This window comes from Aulonocara stuartgranti (genome assembly GCF_965226115.1).
Source record: "Aulonocara stuartgranti genome assembly, chromosome: 9".
Classification (NCBI taxonomy): Eukaryota; Metazoa; Chordata; class Actinopteri; order Cichliformes; family Cichlidae; genus Aulonocara; species Aulonocara stuartgranti.
Window position 1 is genome coordinate 885001 of NC_138960.1, and position 20713 is coordinate 905713.

The following is a 20713-nucleotide window of genomic DNA, read 5'->3' on the forward strand; positions in this document are numbered from 1 at the left end:
CACTTTAATCGTAACCCTTCAGAGTCCTGCAGTTTGAGTCCTGCATTTGCAATATGTTTCGAAGTAATGTAAGGTACTGCATGACCCTGATGAAGGCCACAAGCCGAAACGCGTTGGTCTATTATTAAAGTTGTTCATCTTCCCTCAAGTGTTGCTGGAGTTCCTGTTTTGTGAATACTCATCAGTTTTCACAGTCAGTCATAGTTTGTTTATAGTTTCATGTTTGCAGCTGCCTTCAGCCTGAATAAAGGCTCACTTTGTGTTGAAACCAGCTATACCTCTCTGCATCTGCTTTTGGGCCCATTCACAAAATACCCCAGCGCAGCCCACCGTGACAACTTCCAACATGCACAAACATTTGACCACACAGCATGCAGTTAATTTGCATGAATATAATGTCTTCTAGTGGTGAAGCCGACCTAAAGACCACCCAAATAGTCGTCTGGTAGGTGAGCCACAGTCTTGTTTAGCCTCCCTGTATTCTAAGCAGGTACAGAGGATGGCTTTATCAATCCTTAAAAATGGTTCCCATCCTCTAAGGGGTGAATTTCAGCTTCTTTCCTCAGGATGGAGGTTTCTATTTCCGAGATGCAGGACAAAGCGTTATAAAAATAGCTTTGTCCCTGTTGCTGTCACTGAATTAAATAGGAACTGTTTTTGATTCGAAATATTAAAATTACTATATATGTGCCACAGTGAGCTTTATATATTTACTAGGTATGTGTGTTTTTTTAAAGGGATGCCAAATGCTGTCATTTTTCTGTAAAGCAAATTTACCTTGTCTTTGGGTATAAATAAAGTTACCTTGACCTTGATAGAACCGACAAGAGAATCGATAAGGAATTGAATTGATAAGTGATGTTGATAATGGAATCAGAATTCCAAAATTCGTATCAATTCCCATCCCTAGTTGGGACAAGGACAGAGAGCAAGTAAAATGTACTGAACCCACCTCTGGTTTCTCTGGCAGGGTTTGCTGGCACATGGTTTACTGAGGTGGCACGGGCCAAAGACAAACTGACTGTCCTTGAATCCCATACATCGAGCAACGCAGGCACTGGGATATGTCCGCCCATTAGAGGCACACACTGGAACAAAGCGGTCCTGGCAGCTACAGGGAAGACCTAGGGGAGGGCAGAGGGAGACAGAAACCACTATTTCACTGAGAAGCGTGACTTATATACAACCAAGAGTTAACAGAAAGCTAAAAGAAACAATTTGCTTTAAGGAAAATAACCTGTTAGGGTTGTATTCTAATCCATCATACTCTCCAAAGTAGAGGCAAACATCTCAGAATACTGGGGTTTAGTTCTGTCCATGCCTTGCTTTTTAACCCACCGGATGCAATTTTAGCAATCTAATCATAAACCCATATCTCTTTTTTTTTCTTTCCTTTTTTTGTGTCCCGTTTGGATCTTTAGCATCAGAATTGTTGTCTTAAGGCCAAGAAAGATGCCAAGCGGATTTATTTTACCAAGTGGATCATCATGGCCTTGCCATATTGGTCCATTTGATTGACCTTTATTATAATTATGTATTTATTTTATTTTCAGTTCCTACAAACGGGACAGACATGACTGGGGGATAGGACAGGGAGAAAGAATGAAAGAAAGAGAGGGAGAGAAAGAAAACCAGAGGGGAGAAGAGACGGTGAGAAGGGGGGGAAGAAAGAAAAAAACAAACAAAACACCTGGATCACCTGTATGGAGAAAAATAAAAAACAGAAGAGAAAGCAAACAAAAAGAGCAACATAATAAAAACAGCACCATCACAATAAACTAGCTAGCAGTAGATAACAGTAGATACTAAATATTAAACGATATTGTGCAGCACGCAAGATAGACAGCGCACAATGTGCTTTGAGACAGCAGCTAAGAAAGCTGTAGTCCGCGTCTGTGAACACCCGTGTGTACACCTGTGTGCATACCTGTGTGGATCAGCATGCTTGTGTTCCAAAGGTTTGTGAACAGGCACACGCGGACACAGACGTGCATTCCCACCCCATATACACAACCAAATACTCGGCACTCACCCAACGTGTAGACAGACACAAATAGACACTGCACAGACAGTCGCACTCCCCAAACATACTCTATATCCCAGGTCCAGGTACCCCCGCCCTCAGAGGGGCAAGCCGCACCTAGACCCAGGAGATGTAACCCTTCTCTCTGGGGTGGAGGCAAGCGGACCACCTCCTTATCTGCAGTAGCAGGGAGGCCCCGCATCCCAGACCCCAGTCTGACGGCCAGCACCTCCTCCCAGCCCCCCAGCCCTGACGGCTAACAGAACCGGGGTGAGTGAAGACCTCAAACCTCCCTACGCCCGCTCATATGTAATGTTGCTGTGTGCTGTTCTAAAGTGCATTTAAAACTCAGGAGAGCATGGTACTAGCTTCCTCTCAGAGAGCAGCACAGCTCCTCCCGAAAACCCTTAGTGTCTACATGCATTTAAAATTGAGGGTAGGGCACCAGCGCCAGAGGTGGGTTGGAGTACACCGACCCTCCTCTGGATGCTGTAAAATGTGCCCACCCCCAAGGCCCTATATGTATGTGTTATGTGAGAGTGTGAGTAATGTAGATGTCTAGGCTGCAGAATAAAATTGAGGCACAGGCAGCCAGAAGGGGACAGAGGGGGAGTGCCCCCCCTGCACCTTGGTGACATACCTGCACCCCAAGCCCTGCGTGTGTGGGTGGGTGTGGTAGAGCGGGAATAGGGAGGCAGCTGAGGATGGGGAGGGAAGAAAGGGAGGGGCAAGCGGCCCCTCCCTGGGGCCAGCTCCCCCGCTGACCCCAGTAGGCACCCTCACACTCTGGAACCCACCAGGGCAAGGGGGCCCAGGCCCATCCAGACCGGGGCCCGCAGCAGCAGCACCGCCCAGCCCCACAGAGTCCGGGGCAGCCCACCCGACTCCACCCCAGAGAAAACTGCACCCACCCCATCATCCAATCATCTCCCAAATTACACAAGACAATAGACACCCAGGTTGAGTTCATTCTCCACCTCTCCTATATCTCTCCCCCACCTGCAGAGTGAGCTCCTGTAGTGAGGAGACCACCTGCAAAGATATGACAACCTCCCCACCAGTTAGAGAGCCCCCTGGTTGGGCCGATGCACCTGAGGTGCATGTCAAAAGTGAATGTCACTCAGTTTGGCTCTTGCAAATAATTAGTAATGTTCTTAAATGTTAAACACCTCTAAAAACAACCCTTATCTCTTTAATTATTTTGGTGAAAAGTGAATTTAATTCATGTTGAAATAAGGCTACAACATTACAATACTTTCCAGAAGCACTGTATCACACATTTATTGGGAATATATAGTCCAGGTATACCTGATGAAGTTCAGATGGAAATAAATGTTATAATTTTATAAATGTACAAGCAGTAAGTGAGGCAGTTCGTAGGAATTGTATTTAATTATTTTTATTGTCTTTTTTTCCTTCAAGCCACATGATGCCCATTCAGGTGTGCAGAATTTTTGTGGTGAAAAATAGTCAGAAGCCACAACAGTTATGAAGAGGCTTTTATAAGGCTGTAAATTGCAAACTTTTCAAGGCTAAAAAAGTGGTATTTTAAACCTTTGTTTAGTTTTGTGCTTTGACATCGGCTTCCTGTTGGGCTCTGGATGTTACTGCGTGGAATATTCTTGGACAAGTGTGATTTTTCTTTTCTTCAACACTGAATTTGGGGATAATCCATCGTACATGTCTAACATGTTTTAATAACCAACAAAAGCCACTTTTATCTCTTATATTTAATAAAATAATATTGCATTAACCTGCCTCTCTGTGAATCGCTACCATACCATGGTGGAGGGGTTTGTCTGTCCCACGGATCCCAGGGGCTATGTTGTCTGGGGGCTGGCAAATTGGTCCTGGGTGAGGGACCAGACAAAGAGCGATTCAGAAGACCCTTATGAGAAAAACATCGAGGGAACAGTTTACCCTGCCCTGGATAGGGTTACCGGGGCCCCGCCCTGGAGCCAGGCCTGGGGAGGGTGCCCGAGGGCGAGTGTCTGGTGGCCGGGCCTTAGTCCATGGGGCCCGGCCGGGCACAACCCGAAAAGGGGACATGGGCCCATCCTCCCGCAGGCCCACCACCCACAGGAGGCGCCATAGGGGTCGGGTGCATTGGAGGCCCTGGCGGACTGATCCCCGGCTGCCAAGACTGGCAATAGGGACATGGAATGTCACCTCTCTGGTGGGGAAGGAGCCTGAGTTAGTGCGTGAGGTTGAGAGGTACCGGCTAGATATAGTCGGGCTCACCCCTACGCATGGCTTGGGCTCTGGAACCAGTCTCCTGGAGAGGGGCTGGACTCTGTCTCAGTCTGGAGTTGCTCCTGGTGAGAGGAAGCGGGCTGGGGTGGGTATTCTAATATCCCCTCGGCTTTTTGCCGGTATATTAGGGTTCTTCCCGGTGGATGAGAGGGTTTGTTCCCTGTGCCTTAGGGTCGGGGAACGGGTCCTGACTGTCATCTGCGCTTATGCGCCGAGTGGCAGTTCAGAGTACCCAGCCTACTTAGAGTCTCTGGGTGGGGTGCTGGAAGGTGCTCCACCTGGAAACTCTGTTGTCTTTCTGGGAGACTTCAATGCTCACGTGGGTAACGACAGAGAGACCTGGAGGGGTGTGATTGGGAGGAATGGCCTCCCTGACATGAACCCAAGCAGTTCTTTGTTATTGGACTTCTGTGCAAATCACAGTTTGGCCATAACGAACACCATGTTCAAACATAAGAGTGTCCATAAGTGGACGTGGCAGCAGGACGCTCTAGGCCGCAGGTCGATGATCGATTTTGTAATTGTATCACCAGACCTGCGACCATATGTTCTGGACACTCGGGTAAAGAGAGGGGCTGAGCTGTCAACTGATCACCACCTGTGCAGCCATCCGGGAGTGGCTCAGAGTAGAGCTGCTGCTCCTCCACATCGAAAGGAGCCAGCTGAGGTGGTTCGGGCATCTGACAAGGATGCCTCCTGGGCGCCTCCTGGATGAGGTGTTCCAGGCATGTCCCACCGGGAGGAGGCCCCGGGGCAAACCCAGGACACGCTGGAGAGATTATATCTCTCGGCTGGCCTGGGAACGCCTTGGTGTTCCCCCGGATAAGCTGGAGGAGGTGGCTGGGGAGAGGGAGGTCTGGGCTTCTCTGCTTAGGCTGCTGCCCCCCCGACCCGGCCCCGGATAAAGCGGATGAGTATGGATGGATGGATGGATTAACCTGTAGTTCATTATCAGAAATGTCCAAACTCTATTGAAACACTAACCAGTAAAGTGTCGATGACTGTCATCTGTGTATCCAGAGCTGAGACACTCTTTAGTGGAGCAGACGGTCTCACCAGCAAAGCAGTAACAGTTGTGGCAGTCGGTCTTGAAAGACGTCCCATGGCCTGTCGGTAACACATATCGACCAAAAACATGTTAGAAAGTTGCTGAACTGAATGTGCAAGATTCATCGCTCAGATTTCACAGTGTAACCACAACCAGGAGTTCAGTTACATTAATAGTGTATCTGTAGTACCCATTGCTACCAGTGACACTTGGAATAAGTCAACAGCACTCACCAACTCATCACTGTGCTCAGACCGTAGACTGAAGTGCATTATTGTAGAGCTGGGCGATATAAGATTTTTTCATATCACGATATATTTTTTTCATTTCAGGCGATAACGATATCTATCACGATATAAGCCAAATAACTATATTTGTAAGATTTAAATGTGCCGTTGCTCACAGGTAAAATGTGAAATAATCAGCAGCTTGTTTTTATTTAAATATTTATTTCCCATAATAAGTTCAACAGGGTAGATGTACTTAAGGAACATGAGACTTTTTCAGATAAATAAAGGCAAATATTGCAAACTACACAAAAGGCAGCCGCTAAAGCGTTTAAGTTTCAAAATAGAACAAACGAAACAGACTAAACTGTCAATTCCACTTAGAAACAAAATATTAATTCTAAAAATAAATCTTAGTTTGTTTTACAGAAGAACAGACGAAACTGACTAACTTTTGTCAATATCAAAGAGATTGAGCATGCACCAGTTTATTGTATTTCCAGACTTGCTTTCGGCACAATTTACAGTGCTCTGTTTTTTGTCAGACTTGAAATAGCCGAAATACTTTTACACTACGGAACTTCTATGGCTCTTCCATTCGACAATCTCTCTGGCGTTGGAACCATCATCTGTTTTCTCTTCGGTAACCTTCGGTCACGCTCTCGGTTGATGTTTCTCTAGTCGGCGCACTCATTTCCTCCATTACCGGGCGGCACGGTGGCTGGCTGCTTCCCAAACAAATACACATGTGCGGCTTGGCACTTGTGCTGTACGTAACAAGTCACGTGACGTGACGCTGCAGCTGTGATTGGTTCGGCTCTGCGCTACTTAATTTGGATTGGCTGTTCTTTTTTTTTTTTTAAGAGGACAAGAGCGGCGAGGTCTATCGCAATAGTCTAATTTTTCTATCGAGAAAAAGTTATTTCGCAATACGTATCGTTATCGTTCTATCGCCCAGCTCTACATTATTGTAACCTTATGTTTGCATTCTAACGCGTTCAACTCTGAACTTTGTATAGGTTAGTAACATTAACATGAATGACAATTAACACTGCTAATTAGTAGTAAGCAGACGTGGAAAGTAACTAAGTAAAAATATTTCATTACTGTACTTTAGCAGAATTTTCAGGTATGTGTACTTTACTTCAGTAGTTCTCATAACTTTGTACTTTTACTTCCTACATTTTCAAACAAATATCTGTACTTTGTAGTCCTTGGAGTACACATTGACAATAAACTGGACTGGGCTAAAAACACCACAGCACTTTACAGGAAGGGCCAGAGTCGTCTCTATTTCTTGAGGCGACTGAGGTCCTTCAACATCTGCCAGAAAATGCTCAGGATTTTCTATGAGTCTGTTGTGGCCAGTGCGATCCTCTATGCTGTTGCATGCTGGGGGAGCAGGCTGAGGGCAGCAGATGCCAACAGACTCAATAAACTGATCCGTAAGGCCAGTAATGTTGTGGGGATGGAGCTGGACTCCCTCAAGGTGGTGTCGGAGAGGCGGATGCTGTCCAAGATAAAGACAATGTTGGATAACACCTCCCACCCACTCCATGACATGCTGGTCAGTCACAGGAGCTCGTTCAGTGAGAGACTGAGATTACTGAAAAGCACCACTGAACGACACAGGAAATCATTCCTGCCTGTGGCCATCTCCCTGTACAACGCATCCACTTAACACACTGTTTGCTGCTACAACTACACATGCTATTTATTTATGAGTGACTTATGTATGTATGTATGTATGTATGTATGTATATATATGTATATATTGTACTATTCTTAGTTAGCGTATTGTCTGTCTTGTCTTAATGTTGGTTTATAATGGAGCACTGTAACAAAAAATAATTTCCCCCAGGGATCAATAAAGTATTCTGATTCTGATTCTGATTACATTTTCAAAACAGGCTGGTTACCTTAGGCTTAATGAATTCTAAGTTATTATTTCGTTGCTGTGGGCCTTCATACATCGAACCGATTTGAGCCTAAACACCAGGGGATGTTGCATGAAAACAGATGACATGTGCCAAAGCCAGGGGTTAAAGTGGCAGTGTAGCTAGCCCTACAGAAGGCAAGCATAAAGTGACTGATGCTTTTTAAGTAGCAGGTCATTTCAAATGCAGCTTTTCTATCAGCAAACTCACAAACTGTTTGTGTTGTCTTCACAAGGAGAGAGAAGAATGAGGGCTAACTTTACTCAGAGATGAAGAAAAATAGGGTTAGCTTTAAAGGGCTGCTCAGTGGTATTTAATAAACTATAAATGCAAAGACTGCATGTAAGCCCTTGTTTTTAAATGGGTCTGTACATGTGACACTGATTTGTTTTGTTTCACAATATGAAAGAACTCAAACTGAGGCAGACTAACTGTGTTATTTAAAGGCTGCATGAAAATCCTCTGCAGGTTAGTGTCAGATAAACAGGTTAGTTCACTGCACTGTGATGGGTTCAAATTAAAGAACAGTGGCAGTGGGTTCATGGTCACAGTTAGCGTACATCATGTGCAGCAGAGATTCATATACATTTTAGCTGATGATGCTGATATTCATTCACTGAATTCCACCTTCATACCAACTTTATATGAACTAGAAAAAAGACAGGATAAACAGTGTACTGTGAGTGTACTGTGACCAGGTGTGCCATGGAAGACTATCTGGGTCCACCTGATTAGATTAGTAAGCGACTGGCATGAGTCACGGGAGGACAGTACATAGCAATAGATAAATATGTGAAAAAGTAGTCAGTCTGACCTTGGTCCTGGAGAAAACTCCGAGCTAGATGAAGGCCCTAGCATGAGCAGTGGTCAGGAGAAAGCACAAAAGGTACACTGGGGACAAACTGAGCCAATTCTGCTCTGACTGTTATGCAGGGAAATCTTATCAATGTCCTTTTTGTGATATTTTTGTTTGGTGGTGTGCCGTGGGATTTTTGTAATGTGAAATATCTACCGTGGCTCCAAAAGGTTGGAAAACACTGACGTAGAGGATGAACTCGTGAACCATCTGCTTCCACCTTGTTGAATTCAGGTGTGTACATCCACAGAGAGCAGTGAAGAAGAAAATCTACTGGAGCTCTTAATAAAAATAATTGTGAGTTATGATTCTTTCCCCACACTGAGCCACAACAACTGATTTTAGGGTTCCCCACCTGGTGAATTTAATTTTCCTTCTCTTTCTTCTGATTTAAGCTGAATCATTACGATAACACTGTGAGGCTCAGTTAGCTTCAAATTTCCTCCAAAGCTTATCTTTTGCTTTCTTACACTGAGCATATTTCAGAGTCTGTACTTTTTTACTTTTACTTGAGTAAAGAAGTTGAATGAGTACTTCAACTTTTACAGGAGTAATTTTTAACACTAGTATCTATACTTCTACTTAAATACAGAATATCCATACCTTTCCCAACTGTTAGTAAGTAATGTTACTGGGCCTGTGGAGGCAGTGGAGCTGCCAGAGACCAGCCGTAGTGAGACAGCTCCTTACACAACAGAACCAGCTTTGACCCTGATCAGATTTGCACCCTTTCTTTTAGATCCACTGTAGCCATGGAGGCAGTGGAAAGTAAAGATCTTGGCTCTATCAAAGGGATAGCAGCTACCCACTGGTACAGATATAAGGATTACTCCTAAGTCACAATCAAAACTCAAGAAGGAGAAGCCTTCACTGTTCACATCATCTCAGTGGATAGAAACACAAAGTTCATCGGAGTAGATACAAAGACTTTTGTTTTAGAACGTGCTCTGTGCACTGCAGAGGTTGGAAGCCTCAACACTGACGTTTACTGGAAACCTACACACAAAGACAAGTGTCTACTGTTTGACTACCACCAGGATCAGGACCCTGCAACTGCAGGAAGAAAACATTCCCTCTAAGGCAGAAGGGAAAGAAAAGGAACATGCTCTTAAAACATGTGGTTATATTAACTTGGATAAACACAAAGAAACTCAAAGTTTTTCCTCAGCACATCCCATTGCACTTCAGACTCACTCCCAGTTAAAAACTGGTTTTTCTCAAACTCCCACACAAGCTAAGCAGCAAACTGTAATCTGTGTGTGGCAGGGGTGTGGTCTTTAGCTCTGCTGCAGTGGGACGGTGGTGCAGTGGGTTCAAAGGGCAGTGCCATGGAGGCTGAGGGCCAGGTGGAGGTAGTCAGGCTGATAATCTCTCTTCCCTTTTTAGTGTCACCGGGGACAGAGACAAGAGAGAATTGTGGGTTCAGCTGAAAAGCTAACCATGCCAGAGATGTTTGGTGCTGAACCATTCTGTGTGTGTGCGCCTAAATAAAAGTGGCAAAACAGCCAATTAATGCCGTGTCGGGATTGAACCATTCACAGTGGTGCCCAAATCCAGGCTCGATGTCCAGCCCTTAGTCCACGCAGCTGCTTCAGCTGCTGGCTCAAATGCTGATGCACCGTGAGCAAGCTTAGCGGCAGACGCAGGTGTTGGAGAGGGTGGATGGAGCCACCCCGATGCACCGGATGGCGGAGGGCAACAACCTGCAGGTCTTTTTGGAGACCTTCCAGGCCACAGCAGAGGCATGTCAGTGGCTTGCCACTGAGTAGGCGCGGTGGCTGCTTCCACTGCTGTCTGGAGGGTCTCCCACGGCGTCTCTGAGCCTACCACCAACGTACCGAGGTAGCTTTAGGGAAATTCACAGCGCTGTGCTGGATCGTTTGGGCCTCTCCTCGAAGTATCATTAACTGCAGTTCTGGGCCAGTCAGATGATGGGGAGGACTGTGGAGGGGCTGCCAGGGGATATGCCACGATGAGAGTGGAGACTGCAGTCACGCTAGCAGAGGAGCACCTGGCCATGGGGGCAGAGGGAGCATGGAGTAGCAGCCCGCCGGCCACCAGCACTGCAACACACATACACATCCATTCTTGGTCACACCATGGGTTGGCAATAATGACTATGAAGTCAACATCGGCAGGGGAAGAGCCACACAGGTATATCACCTCAACCTCCTTAGAGGATGGCGAGAGGCTGAAATCACTTCTCCAATGAGCCTGGTGAAGGACAGAGATGAATTGAGCTGAACATAAACAGCAAATTGTTCAGAAGGAATTGGCAGAGATGCTGAAAATGGGAGTAATAGAAGAGTCACACAGAGCTTGGTGTAGCCCCATAGTTCTGGTCATGAAGAAAGGTGGGTCTATATGGTTCTGTGTCGTCTACCTACAAGGTGGACAAGGTGTCACGGTTTGATGCCTACCCCATGCCCCGGCTTGATGAACTCCTGGACTGGTTAGGCACCACTCAATTTTTTACGACACTGGATTTAACCAAGGGCTATTGGTAGATTCCCTTGTCTGCAGGGTCCAAGGAAAATCATTCTCCACTCTGCACGGTTTGTACCAATTTGTCTCTCTTCCATTTGGCTTGTTCAGAGCCCCTGCCACTGTCCAGTGCCTCACGGACCAGGTGCTGGCGCCGCCTGCACCTGGTCACACCTGCTGCATATTCTGCTGCCTACCGGGCTGATGTGATCATCCACAGGAACACCTGGGCAGAGCATGTGCAGAGGGTGGGCACGGTCCTGCATTCCCTGAGGCAGGCAGGGCTCACGGCCAACCCAAAGAAGTGCGCAGTTGGACTGAGGGAGGTACAGTATCTGGGGTACCACTTGGGAGGCAGGCAGGCGCATCCACAGGCGGAGAAGACAGCCACCATTGGATCCTGCCCGTGCCCCAAGACCAAAAAGTAGGTGAGGTGGTTCCTGGGGCTGGCTGGGTACTATCGCCGGTTCGTGTCCGTGTTTGTGTCCAAGATCTGGCTCAGCGGTGCGTTTGTGCCGTTGAAAAAGGCTCTCTGTGGGGAGCTGCTGCTCAACACACTTAACTTTTGCCTCACTTTCATCCTGCAGACAGATGCCTCAAACAGAGGGCTCTGGCCAGATGCGGCCCAAGCCTCAGTCGGGCAGTGGGTCGGTGTGGCAGGGGTGTGGCCTTTGGCTCTGCTGCAGTGTAGGAGGGGTGGGGGAGGGAGGCTGAGGTCCAGGTGGAGGCAGTCAGACTGATGAACTCTCTTCCCTTTTTAGTGTCGCCAGAGATTGGAGACAAGAAAGAAGTGTGGGGTCAGCTGAAAAGCTGACCATGCCAGAGATATTTGGTCGAACCATTTTGTGCAAGAGTGTGTGTGTCTGAATTAAATGAAAACAGCCAATTAACGCCATGCCGGGTCTGAATCGTTCACACCATGCAGTGCAGCACAGAATGCTCAGACCTCTACAATGGAGAAACCAAACAGCTGCTCCATAAACGTATGGCAGAACATAGAAGAGCCACCTCTGACAGGACAAGAGTCAGCTGTACATCTGCACTTAAAAGATACAGGCGAGGATGCTAATGTTCACATTTTGGACCAGAGGAGAGAGAGGCCATCTATGTTGTTGTAAGCCACCTCCTCTGTTGAACGACAGTCACTGAACAGAAGGGTGGGTAATGACACCAACTGTCAGCCACCTACGGTGCAGTCTTCAGATCCCTTCATCAGGCCTCCAGCTCACCTTGAAAGAGTTTGCAGCCAAGTATGAGGAGGCAGGAATGAGAATTAGCAATGCATCAAGATAATTATTGTTGAGCTTCTTAAAATTGGGAGATATGTAATAGAAATGGCAGTTAATGCAGTACTTCTGTTAAATCCCATGAATGAAAGGTGAAAGCCTGCACTTCAAAAACATCTGGATTGTTTGATTTAAAATCTTCTTTCCTCGTATGCAGAGGCAAAATTACTAAAAGAATTGCTTCATTGTCCAAATGCTTAAAAACTAACTGTATACTATAAGAATTGTATGTCTTTAAGAGTCCTACTCTTCCTCTGTCCTCCTACTATGCAGGGCTTGCTGGTGTCCATGCAGGGCATCTCCACACAGTTCTCCAGTCGCCCACTGGGACCACAGCTGCACACCTCGAAGCAAACCGTAGGATCAGTGCGCGTAGGCACTTGGATACGAGCATCCTGTTGCACCAAGAACTCAGAGGCTTCACCCATTTTGCAGCCTGAAAACATAAAAACAGACTTCAGCCTCTTGAATGTGAATAATGTGAAGCTGCAGAAACGGACTGTAGTTTGTCTTACCTGGCACACAGAGGTATGGCTGACAGTTTAGCTCATCGAGGCAGCCCTTCCTGTTCACCTGGCATATGTGGTTGCTTGGACAGGGGTTAGGATTGCATGGATGGATAACCTCCTTAACAGTGTTGCTGCCTAGGGAGCTGGGTGCTTAATGGTGTGTGGAAAAGGAAAGTACCATTAATGCTTTCTGTTTTTAAGAATGTGAATATGTGTTTTCAAAAGAAAAGTCTCATCAGGAGAAAAGAGACCTAATGCAAATCTACTATGAATTCTAATACGTAGCATATAGAGGCTCGATGTCCAGCCCTTAGTCCTATGTAATGGAAAGACAGTTCCAGCTGAGCCTGACTCTGTCTTTCCATTAAATAGGACACATGTGCTTATTGATCAGATCATTCAGTAACTTCAAATATAATAAGTGTTGGGACAACTGTTGTTGTAAAAAAGGTCTACATGAACTTCAAATTAAAAGCTGAAACTATTAGAGACCATTTTTGGCATGAACTGGATGCTCTAACATCCATGATTTGGGACTAGGAGCCAAAGACTGACAAAACAACTACAGAAAATTGCTGCACATTCTACTGTGCATGTGTATAATGTATGCTTTTTTATTGTATAAAGCAACGCGTGAATCTATTTACATTTGTACCATATCATCAAAACTAGCCTTAAGCTGAAGGTAATTAAAGAAAAAAAAAGCAACTCAGTCATCTTGGCTACTGGTAACGTCAGGGGCACAGACGCTTGTGTTTTAGGCATCATTTCTGTTAAGAATAACTGAACTACACCATTAGCTTGGCTAATGTTCCCAGTGTGCAGACAAACAATAACAATAATTAAAATAATAATAATAATGATAATAACTCTTTCAGTTTCTTGTTTTCAGTGCATTACCTTGGCAACAGGAAACAGCGACACAGAAAATGTCAAACACTAGTGACTGTAATCACTGAAAGGCCCATTTTGAAACCACTGAGCATTGGATCGGGATGATAATATTTCTTTAAGTCTGCTGTGTTACAAGCAGCAACGTGTTTGCTAAAATGTTATTCAAAACAACATTGTAGGATGCACTGTATCCACCAGCTTCTGAGCATCTGTGCTCTGCTGCCCTCTAGTGGCAAACTCAATTGATTTTTCAAAAGTTTTTCTTTTGTTATTGAATTACAAGACTGCATCTGTTTCATTTACAGCTGATCCCTTCTGTTTCTGTATAATGCAAACAAACGCTGGAGTAACCTGACTCACTAAGGTATCTGTAGAGAGGGATGCAGTGTTCAGGGTCATCAATAGGCGACAGGAGCTCACAGATCCTCTCTGGTGTTTGTCCTTCGTGAAAACGTTTTGTATCTCCACACTGGGTCAGGATATCCACACAATCTGATCTGAAGACAGATAAAACAAATAGAACAGCTGGTACGTACAAGACAAGAAAAGACAACAATACTTTATTTGTTCGAGATTTTAAAATGATTTAGTTAAAGTCAGTAAAAACATTCTAAATAAACTAAAATATGTGTGAAGTTTGCATGTTCTTCCCGTGCTTGCCTGGGTTCCCTCTGGCTTCCTCCCACAATCCAAACACATTCAGTTAGTGGGGTTAGGTCAATCTAAACTGAATCTGAGTGAGTGTGAATGGTTTTATTTCTCTCTGTGTTCGCCCTTCATTAGGCTACCTGTCCCCGCCTCTTGCCCTATGGTAGCTGGGGTAGGCTACAGCCCCCCGCGACCCTGATAAGGATAAGTGGAAGAGAATGGATGGATGACAAGAGGAATATCCCAAGGTAACACTGAACCCGAATTCTAAATAAAATAAAGTGGGTACAAGTTTAAACAAAATACAAAGTAACAATGCTGTGTAACATTTTTTTCTTGTCACATCAGCTGATGGCCTCCAGCTTGCACTGAGGTGGTTCACAGCCAAGCTGAAGTGGCAGATATCACATTTAGTGCCTTTAATACTGAAGCCATGGTTTTTTTGGCCAGAAGGGGGAGTCGTTCCCACTCTGGGGTCGGGATGAGTTGCTGCCCCAAGGAGAGGATAATAAAAGTATCTCAGGGGCAGAGGGGAGTGGGAGAAGGACAGACGAACTAGTGTCACGTCTGCTGTGATGCAGAGTGTTAATCAATTTACAAAGCAGGTAACAGCTGACGGCACGCCACACACACAGCCGCCATCTTTATTCAACACAGGTGCGATAGGGTGAGGGGTTAAGTCATTGAGGACTCACATTCGTTTCTTATTGGTTGTATTATGACAGAGCTTTACATTCATTATAGATATAACAGAGAGAAGTACAACAACAGTCATGTGAAGGTGAGAGGAGACCTACTTGCATATAACGCTCCCTCTGGACCTGCTGTGGCAGGGTTTGATCTGCAGGGCGCAGGCCACAGCCTTCCACATGTGGGGCTGACACTTCCTAATGTCCAGCACAGGGATGTTCATGAAGGGCATCTTAATTGTACCATTAGACCACAGCTTGATGTCATTCATGGCACCCTGGTCTGACTGGATGTTACAGCTGCGAAACAGCTCCGTCGGCCTGTGGACAGACACAGAAACACAACAGGAAGTCAATGAGCTGTTCAGCGGTGCACGTGCAGCAGCTCCCACAGAGGGAGCCAGAGATCCTCTGAGAAACGTCACACAGGTTTTCCCTTCTTGACCACATCAGGAATCGTCTGTGGAGTCTGATTGGTGGGTTTAGTCTCAAGTGAGTCAGCTAATTGGTGGTTTAAAATACCGACGGTTCCACAGGGAAGGTTCTGGGTGTGGTTCTATCACTCTGTGTGTGTGGGGATTCTGTAACCATCATGGCCAACTTAGGTTTGACTTCCAAAGCAAAACTAAATGTGGTAATGCACGGGGTCAGGCTAACAGGAGCTTAGTCCATGCAGGAGTGCAGCAGTACAGAGTCAGGCTTTTCCATCGTTTTCTGACAGAGTTCTCTGAGAGGAATTTATTCTTAATGTGGCAAATATCAGTGGAAGTCTGCACTGTGGCTGCTGCGTAAAAGAGTGCAGTTTGAAATCTCCACAGGTACTGATACAGCTCTGCTGCTGTGGACGGCCAGCATCTCCTGGGTCTTCCCCTATCAGCCTCTGCGTCTCATTATTGCAGTGTCACATCCTGACACACACACACACGCACACAGAGTAAAATAGTGTTTTTTCTGTGTGTGTGTGTTGGTGCTGTGTACAGAAGCAGCATTCCTCTCTTTTTCTGTCTCCCGTTTCCTTTTCCTGTGTCTCTGCTTTCTTCTCTTATCTTTCATCAGTCTGGCGTTGACCCCGCCTGCTCCAGCATAACATCCACAAGACAATAATATGAATAACAAAATAAAACAAAAGCATAAACCAGAAAAAAGCCTCCTAGCCTCTACCACTGCGCCTACACTGGTTGAACTACCTTCCTGATATTTATACTTATTGCTGTGAGTAAAAGACAGGCTGCAAAGTGTTATAAAAGTGTTATAGTGCCTTTTCTAGTGCTGTTATATTTTTAAATAAAAAAAGAGGTTCAGATACAGCCACTTAAAATGTCTAGCTGCTCTGTGTCAGGTCCACGATGGAGCTTGGGGGTGTTGCACACTCACAATCACCCACAAAAAAAAAACAGTTATGGTGGGGGGAAGAGAGTATTGACAGGTGTCCTTATCCTGCAGATGAAATAGGTAGCCAACTGACATGTCAGGCTGTGTCAGGGCTATCTGACCAACAAGGAGAGTGATGGAGTGCTGGTGGTCTGGCCTGCACAGTCACCTGACCAGTGGAGATGGTTTGGGATGAGATGGAGCGCACAGTGAAGGCAAAAGGACCAACAAGTGCTCAGCATCTCTGGGAACTCCTTCCAGACTGTTGGAAACCATTTCAGGTGACGACTCATGAAGCTCATGGAGAGAACGCCAAGAGTGAGCAAAGCAGGAATCAAAGCAAAGGCTGGATGTTACAAAGAATCTCAAATATCAAACGTTCTGAGTTAATTCATACTTTTTTGTTTGTGTTCATTCATAGTTTTGATGCCTTCAGTGAGAATCTACAATGTAAACAGTCATGAAAATAAAGAAGAACCATTAAATGAGAAGGTGTGTCCAAACGTTTGTGCTTACAGACTGATCACATGTGCGACACACCAAAACAAGTTTAAAGGATCTATGATGTCATTGATACCAGTGAAGAACAAAACCGTAACAGCTAATTATAGACCCATATGCCCAAAATATGTTGATCGGAAAATACTGTCAAAAACTCTTAGCAGTGAGGTTAGAGAAGCTGGTAATTATTCATGAGATCAGGTTTCACGCAGAACAGGTCTGCAGCTGGTAACACGAGGACGGCCTGGAAGAGCTGCTGCCGTGTCTGTAGATGCCACCGAGCCGCACCTTAGTTAGACTGGAAATGAATAAAAATGCATCGTACGTTTTAAATTAAATGAACTGATACTTTAAAAGCAACGTATATATTTCATTAATTATTACAAGTTTTAATGAATTCATGACACAACAAATTATTTAATGATGAACTTGATTTATTTTGGCAGTCATGGCCCTCCATAATACTATCGTGGGAGCTAGGACTTGTGCTCAGTTCAGCCCAGTTTGCAGTGGACAGTCTGCTGCCAACCTTACTAAACCGTGATTCATTAAATCTTCTCCCAGCTGCAGAAATACAGTCATGCACGACTTTTAGTCACAAAAATGAAAATGCACCAACAGTAATTACTGCCAGCAGCAGAAACAAATGGTGTTGCACTGGTGCAGCCCACTACGTCTCAGTCGTCCTACATTTAGTCTACAATACAAACTATCCAGCTGTGGCTGCTTGGCTCCTCTATCCTATGGAAGTGCAGTATGACAACGTGGGAAGGTATTTCTGTTATGTTTGCATTTGTCAGGCTGTCAATAACAACATCTGGACAGCCATACTTGGATATGCAAAATAAAGTAAAACATCCAAAAGTTTGGATCACCAGTAAAACCAATGAAATACTTTTTTTGTATCTAGTATTTATAAACATATAAAATCACTTGGAAATAACTTTTCATCATGTACTTCCTGTTTTTGAAACGCTCTGTGTGTGGGCTTCACAACAGGAGACACTGTGTACAAATAACACACACTATACTGCAAACACACATATGAACCTGAGCGACAGCCTGTTCTTACTCAAACTTAAGAAACAAATGAAGCTAAAAACGTCTTTTTTATATTTTCATGTTATTAATTACATAATTATTCAGTTTAAATTGAAGGGGACCTTTAAGTCAGAAGCTATGTTTCTTGAATTCTCCCAGAGTGGCCCCATTTCACTTCATCCACCATCCCATTCACACACCACTGTGTGTCTGTCTATTCATACATTTGTGTCTCCATTTCAGAACCCACAGGGTCTATTTATACACATTTTCTTTCATACAAGAACTCAGAAGCTCAAACTGCAGAGGAGGCTGTTCTACGTGGACCACACTCAGCAGTTTAACAGAGGTAAAGCGCTGCCTGAGGACATGCTCTCCCACACTACTGTGGAATAATCTCACTGGCTTACACCACTGATGGTGGCTCTTTGCCTCAAGTTCAACACGGTCCACTCAGTTCCTGCCCGAATGTGAAAATGACCCAGATACCATGACAGGACGTTTCTTTCTTGACCCTTTACTCCCAGTCACATTTATGGCAGCAGTTAATAAGTTGCTTAGTTAACTAATAATTAATGAACTCATTTAGTTAGACAATATTCTGTGGTTATCTGATTTTTAACAAAACAGCGAACACGTGGCCAGGACATGGCCTCCATCGTGCACCAAGGTCTTTCTATTCTACTTCTGGTAACTGGAGGGGAGTTTGTTTGGTGCTCTTATACAACTGATAAAACAGATTATTTGACATCAGTTTATTGATTATCCATCTGCTCGATCCCTGACCGCCTCAGTCTGCACACCAAGTATACTAGGGCATCATACTAACCCCAGGTTGTTGTCTGAGGCACTTTGAAAAAAGTGCATGTATGGATGAGGCGAGTTGTTTCTACTCTAACTGAGCACCCAAGAGCTATAGAGATTGACAGACCACGTGACTTTCGCGCATTGCATGCCAGGAACTCGTGGCAAAACAATCCAAGTACTTGCATCAAACGCAAGCATTTGCAGCACCGCAAAACGTTCATTCTCCGGTTCCAATACCTTCTTGTTTTTTCTTTGCCCCCCAATAAGTTATGTACAAAACGAAGGAGAACAATGCCGGTCCGTACAAAGACAGACTTGATGAAAAGACAAAGAAAAGATACGAGGAAAAAATCAAAGGAGTGAAAGGGTCAGACCCTCACGAGCACACAGAGGGACAAAAGACGTTAGCGTGCTGCCCAACTTTCACCACGCTCATATTTATAATTATACGGTTCTTGGAGTGAGTGCATACACTCATGAAGTTTAGTAACTTCCAGTCACTGCAACAAGCCCAGGTACAGTTTACCGACGGATGGGTACAGGACCTTGAAATGCACCGTGTAGAAAGTAAAGACCATCGTACGTATCATAAGTTTACCAGTCTCACAAATCGTCTTCATAAATACACATTAGTTAACAGTTTATTAATATAACCTTTGAGCTCAACGGTAATTAATTAGTAGTGGAAATAATTTCTGGTAGCATCACAGAAATGTAGCAGTGACAATAATACTGTATGCTGTAATCGTACTGGGCAATTAGTGATACAAAAAACCTGTTTTATCCTGTGAATAAAAGTATATGTTTTTGTCAGTGTACCATAATAACAGAAGCGAAACGCAATATTGTGTCAGGACAATTCACTATTTATGCACAATAAACAAAGGAGCATAGCGCGACAATTTCTGTTCAGCGCCAGACTTGCTTGTAACCTATATCACCAATTATGTTAAGAAAAATGACGTATTAACTACAACAGCAGACTGACCTTTGTGTAAATGCTTGGAGCAGACTAACATGTGAGCTGGAGGGTTCTGGGACGTTATATTTGGTCTTTGAATGGCTGCAATCCAGTCGCGTCTTTGTTACTTCGGAAACATGGCTCGAACAATTTCTCTTCAACGACGTAATCTGATAACAACCGATCTCTTTACCCGTCGGCCTGCGTGCGCTAGTACCTCTTGCCACGAGTTCCCAGAATCCTTTGCGGTTTTACCCCTGAGTGACGTCACATTTTCAATCTCTATATAAGAACCAGTCCTAACAAACCCTTGTGTGTCAGTGACAGCTGAACTTCATTCAACCATGGCCTGCAATGACTTTGCCAAATTCTTCACAGAAAAATATCCAAAAGATTGGACAAGCAATTGGTACATCAACAGCAGATCCAGGATATGTACTGTGTCCACCGAAAAACAGTTTAAACACCATGAAACAGTTTCACCTGATTAACAGCAAAGACCTGGAGGACATCTTAGGTCAACTGAACTCCTCCTCCTGCTGTTTAGATGTCCTGCCAACAAGTTTTTTCAAAAAGGTCTCAAAGACTTTAGAGTCAGACCTGTTACAGATCGTCAACTTTTCTTTATTATCAGGTGTGTTTCCAGAACCACTAAAAACTGCTGTAATCAAACCTATACTGAAAAAGGACAATCTTGACAAGACACAAATGAACAACTACAGGCCGATCTCAAATCTCCCATTTTTAAGTAAGATCATTGAAAAAGCAGTTTCTCAACAGCTCAGTTACTTCTTAAAACAGAATAATTGCTACGATGCCTTCCAGTCAGGTTTTAGACAGAACCACAGCACTGAAACCGCTCTGACCAAAGTGTTCAATGACATATGTCTGAATACAGACAGTGGAAAAATGTCAGTCCTAGTTTTACTGGATCTCAGTGCAGCATTTGATACAGTTGACCACAACATATTACTCAAACGACTGGAGAACTGGGCAGGTCTTTCAGGAACTGTACTAAACTGGTTCAAAACATACGTAGAAAACAGGAAATACTTTGTATCAATAGGTAACTTCACATCTGAGCAGACAAGTATCACATGTGGAGTTCCCCAAGGTTCCATCTTGGGACCCCTTCTGTTTAACATCTACATGCTCCCACTGGCACAGATTATAAACAA

General features: G+C 44.7%; 1 protein-coding gene across 1 annotated transcript in view; it reads right to left on the bottom strand.

The window, feature by feature from the left end:
- Positions 1-20713, bottom strand: part of reck (reversion-inducing-cysteine-rich protein with kazal motifs) — a 101364-nt gene that overhangs the window by 33579 nt on the left and 47072 nt on the right. Inside the window, exons 11-16 of the mRNA XM_082545773.1 lie at positions 14963-15175; positions 13878-14014; positions 12630-12773; positions 12362-12550; positions 5261-5383; positions 953-1124 (exon numbers count right to left, since the gene is read on the bottom strand). Of these exons, the coding sequence (XP_082401899.1) occupies positions 953-1124; positions 5261-5383; positions 12362-12550; positions 12630-12773; positions 13878-14014; positions 14963-15175 (978 nt within the window). The remainder of the gene's footprint in view (positions 1-952; positions 1125-5260; positions 5384-12361; positions 12551-12629; positions 12774-13877; positions 14015-14962; positions 15176-20713) is intronic.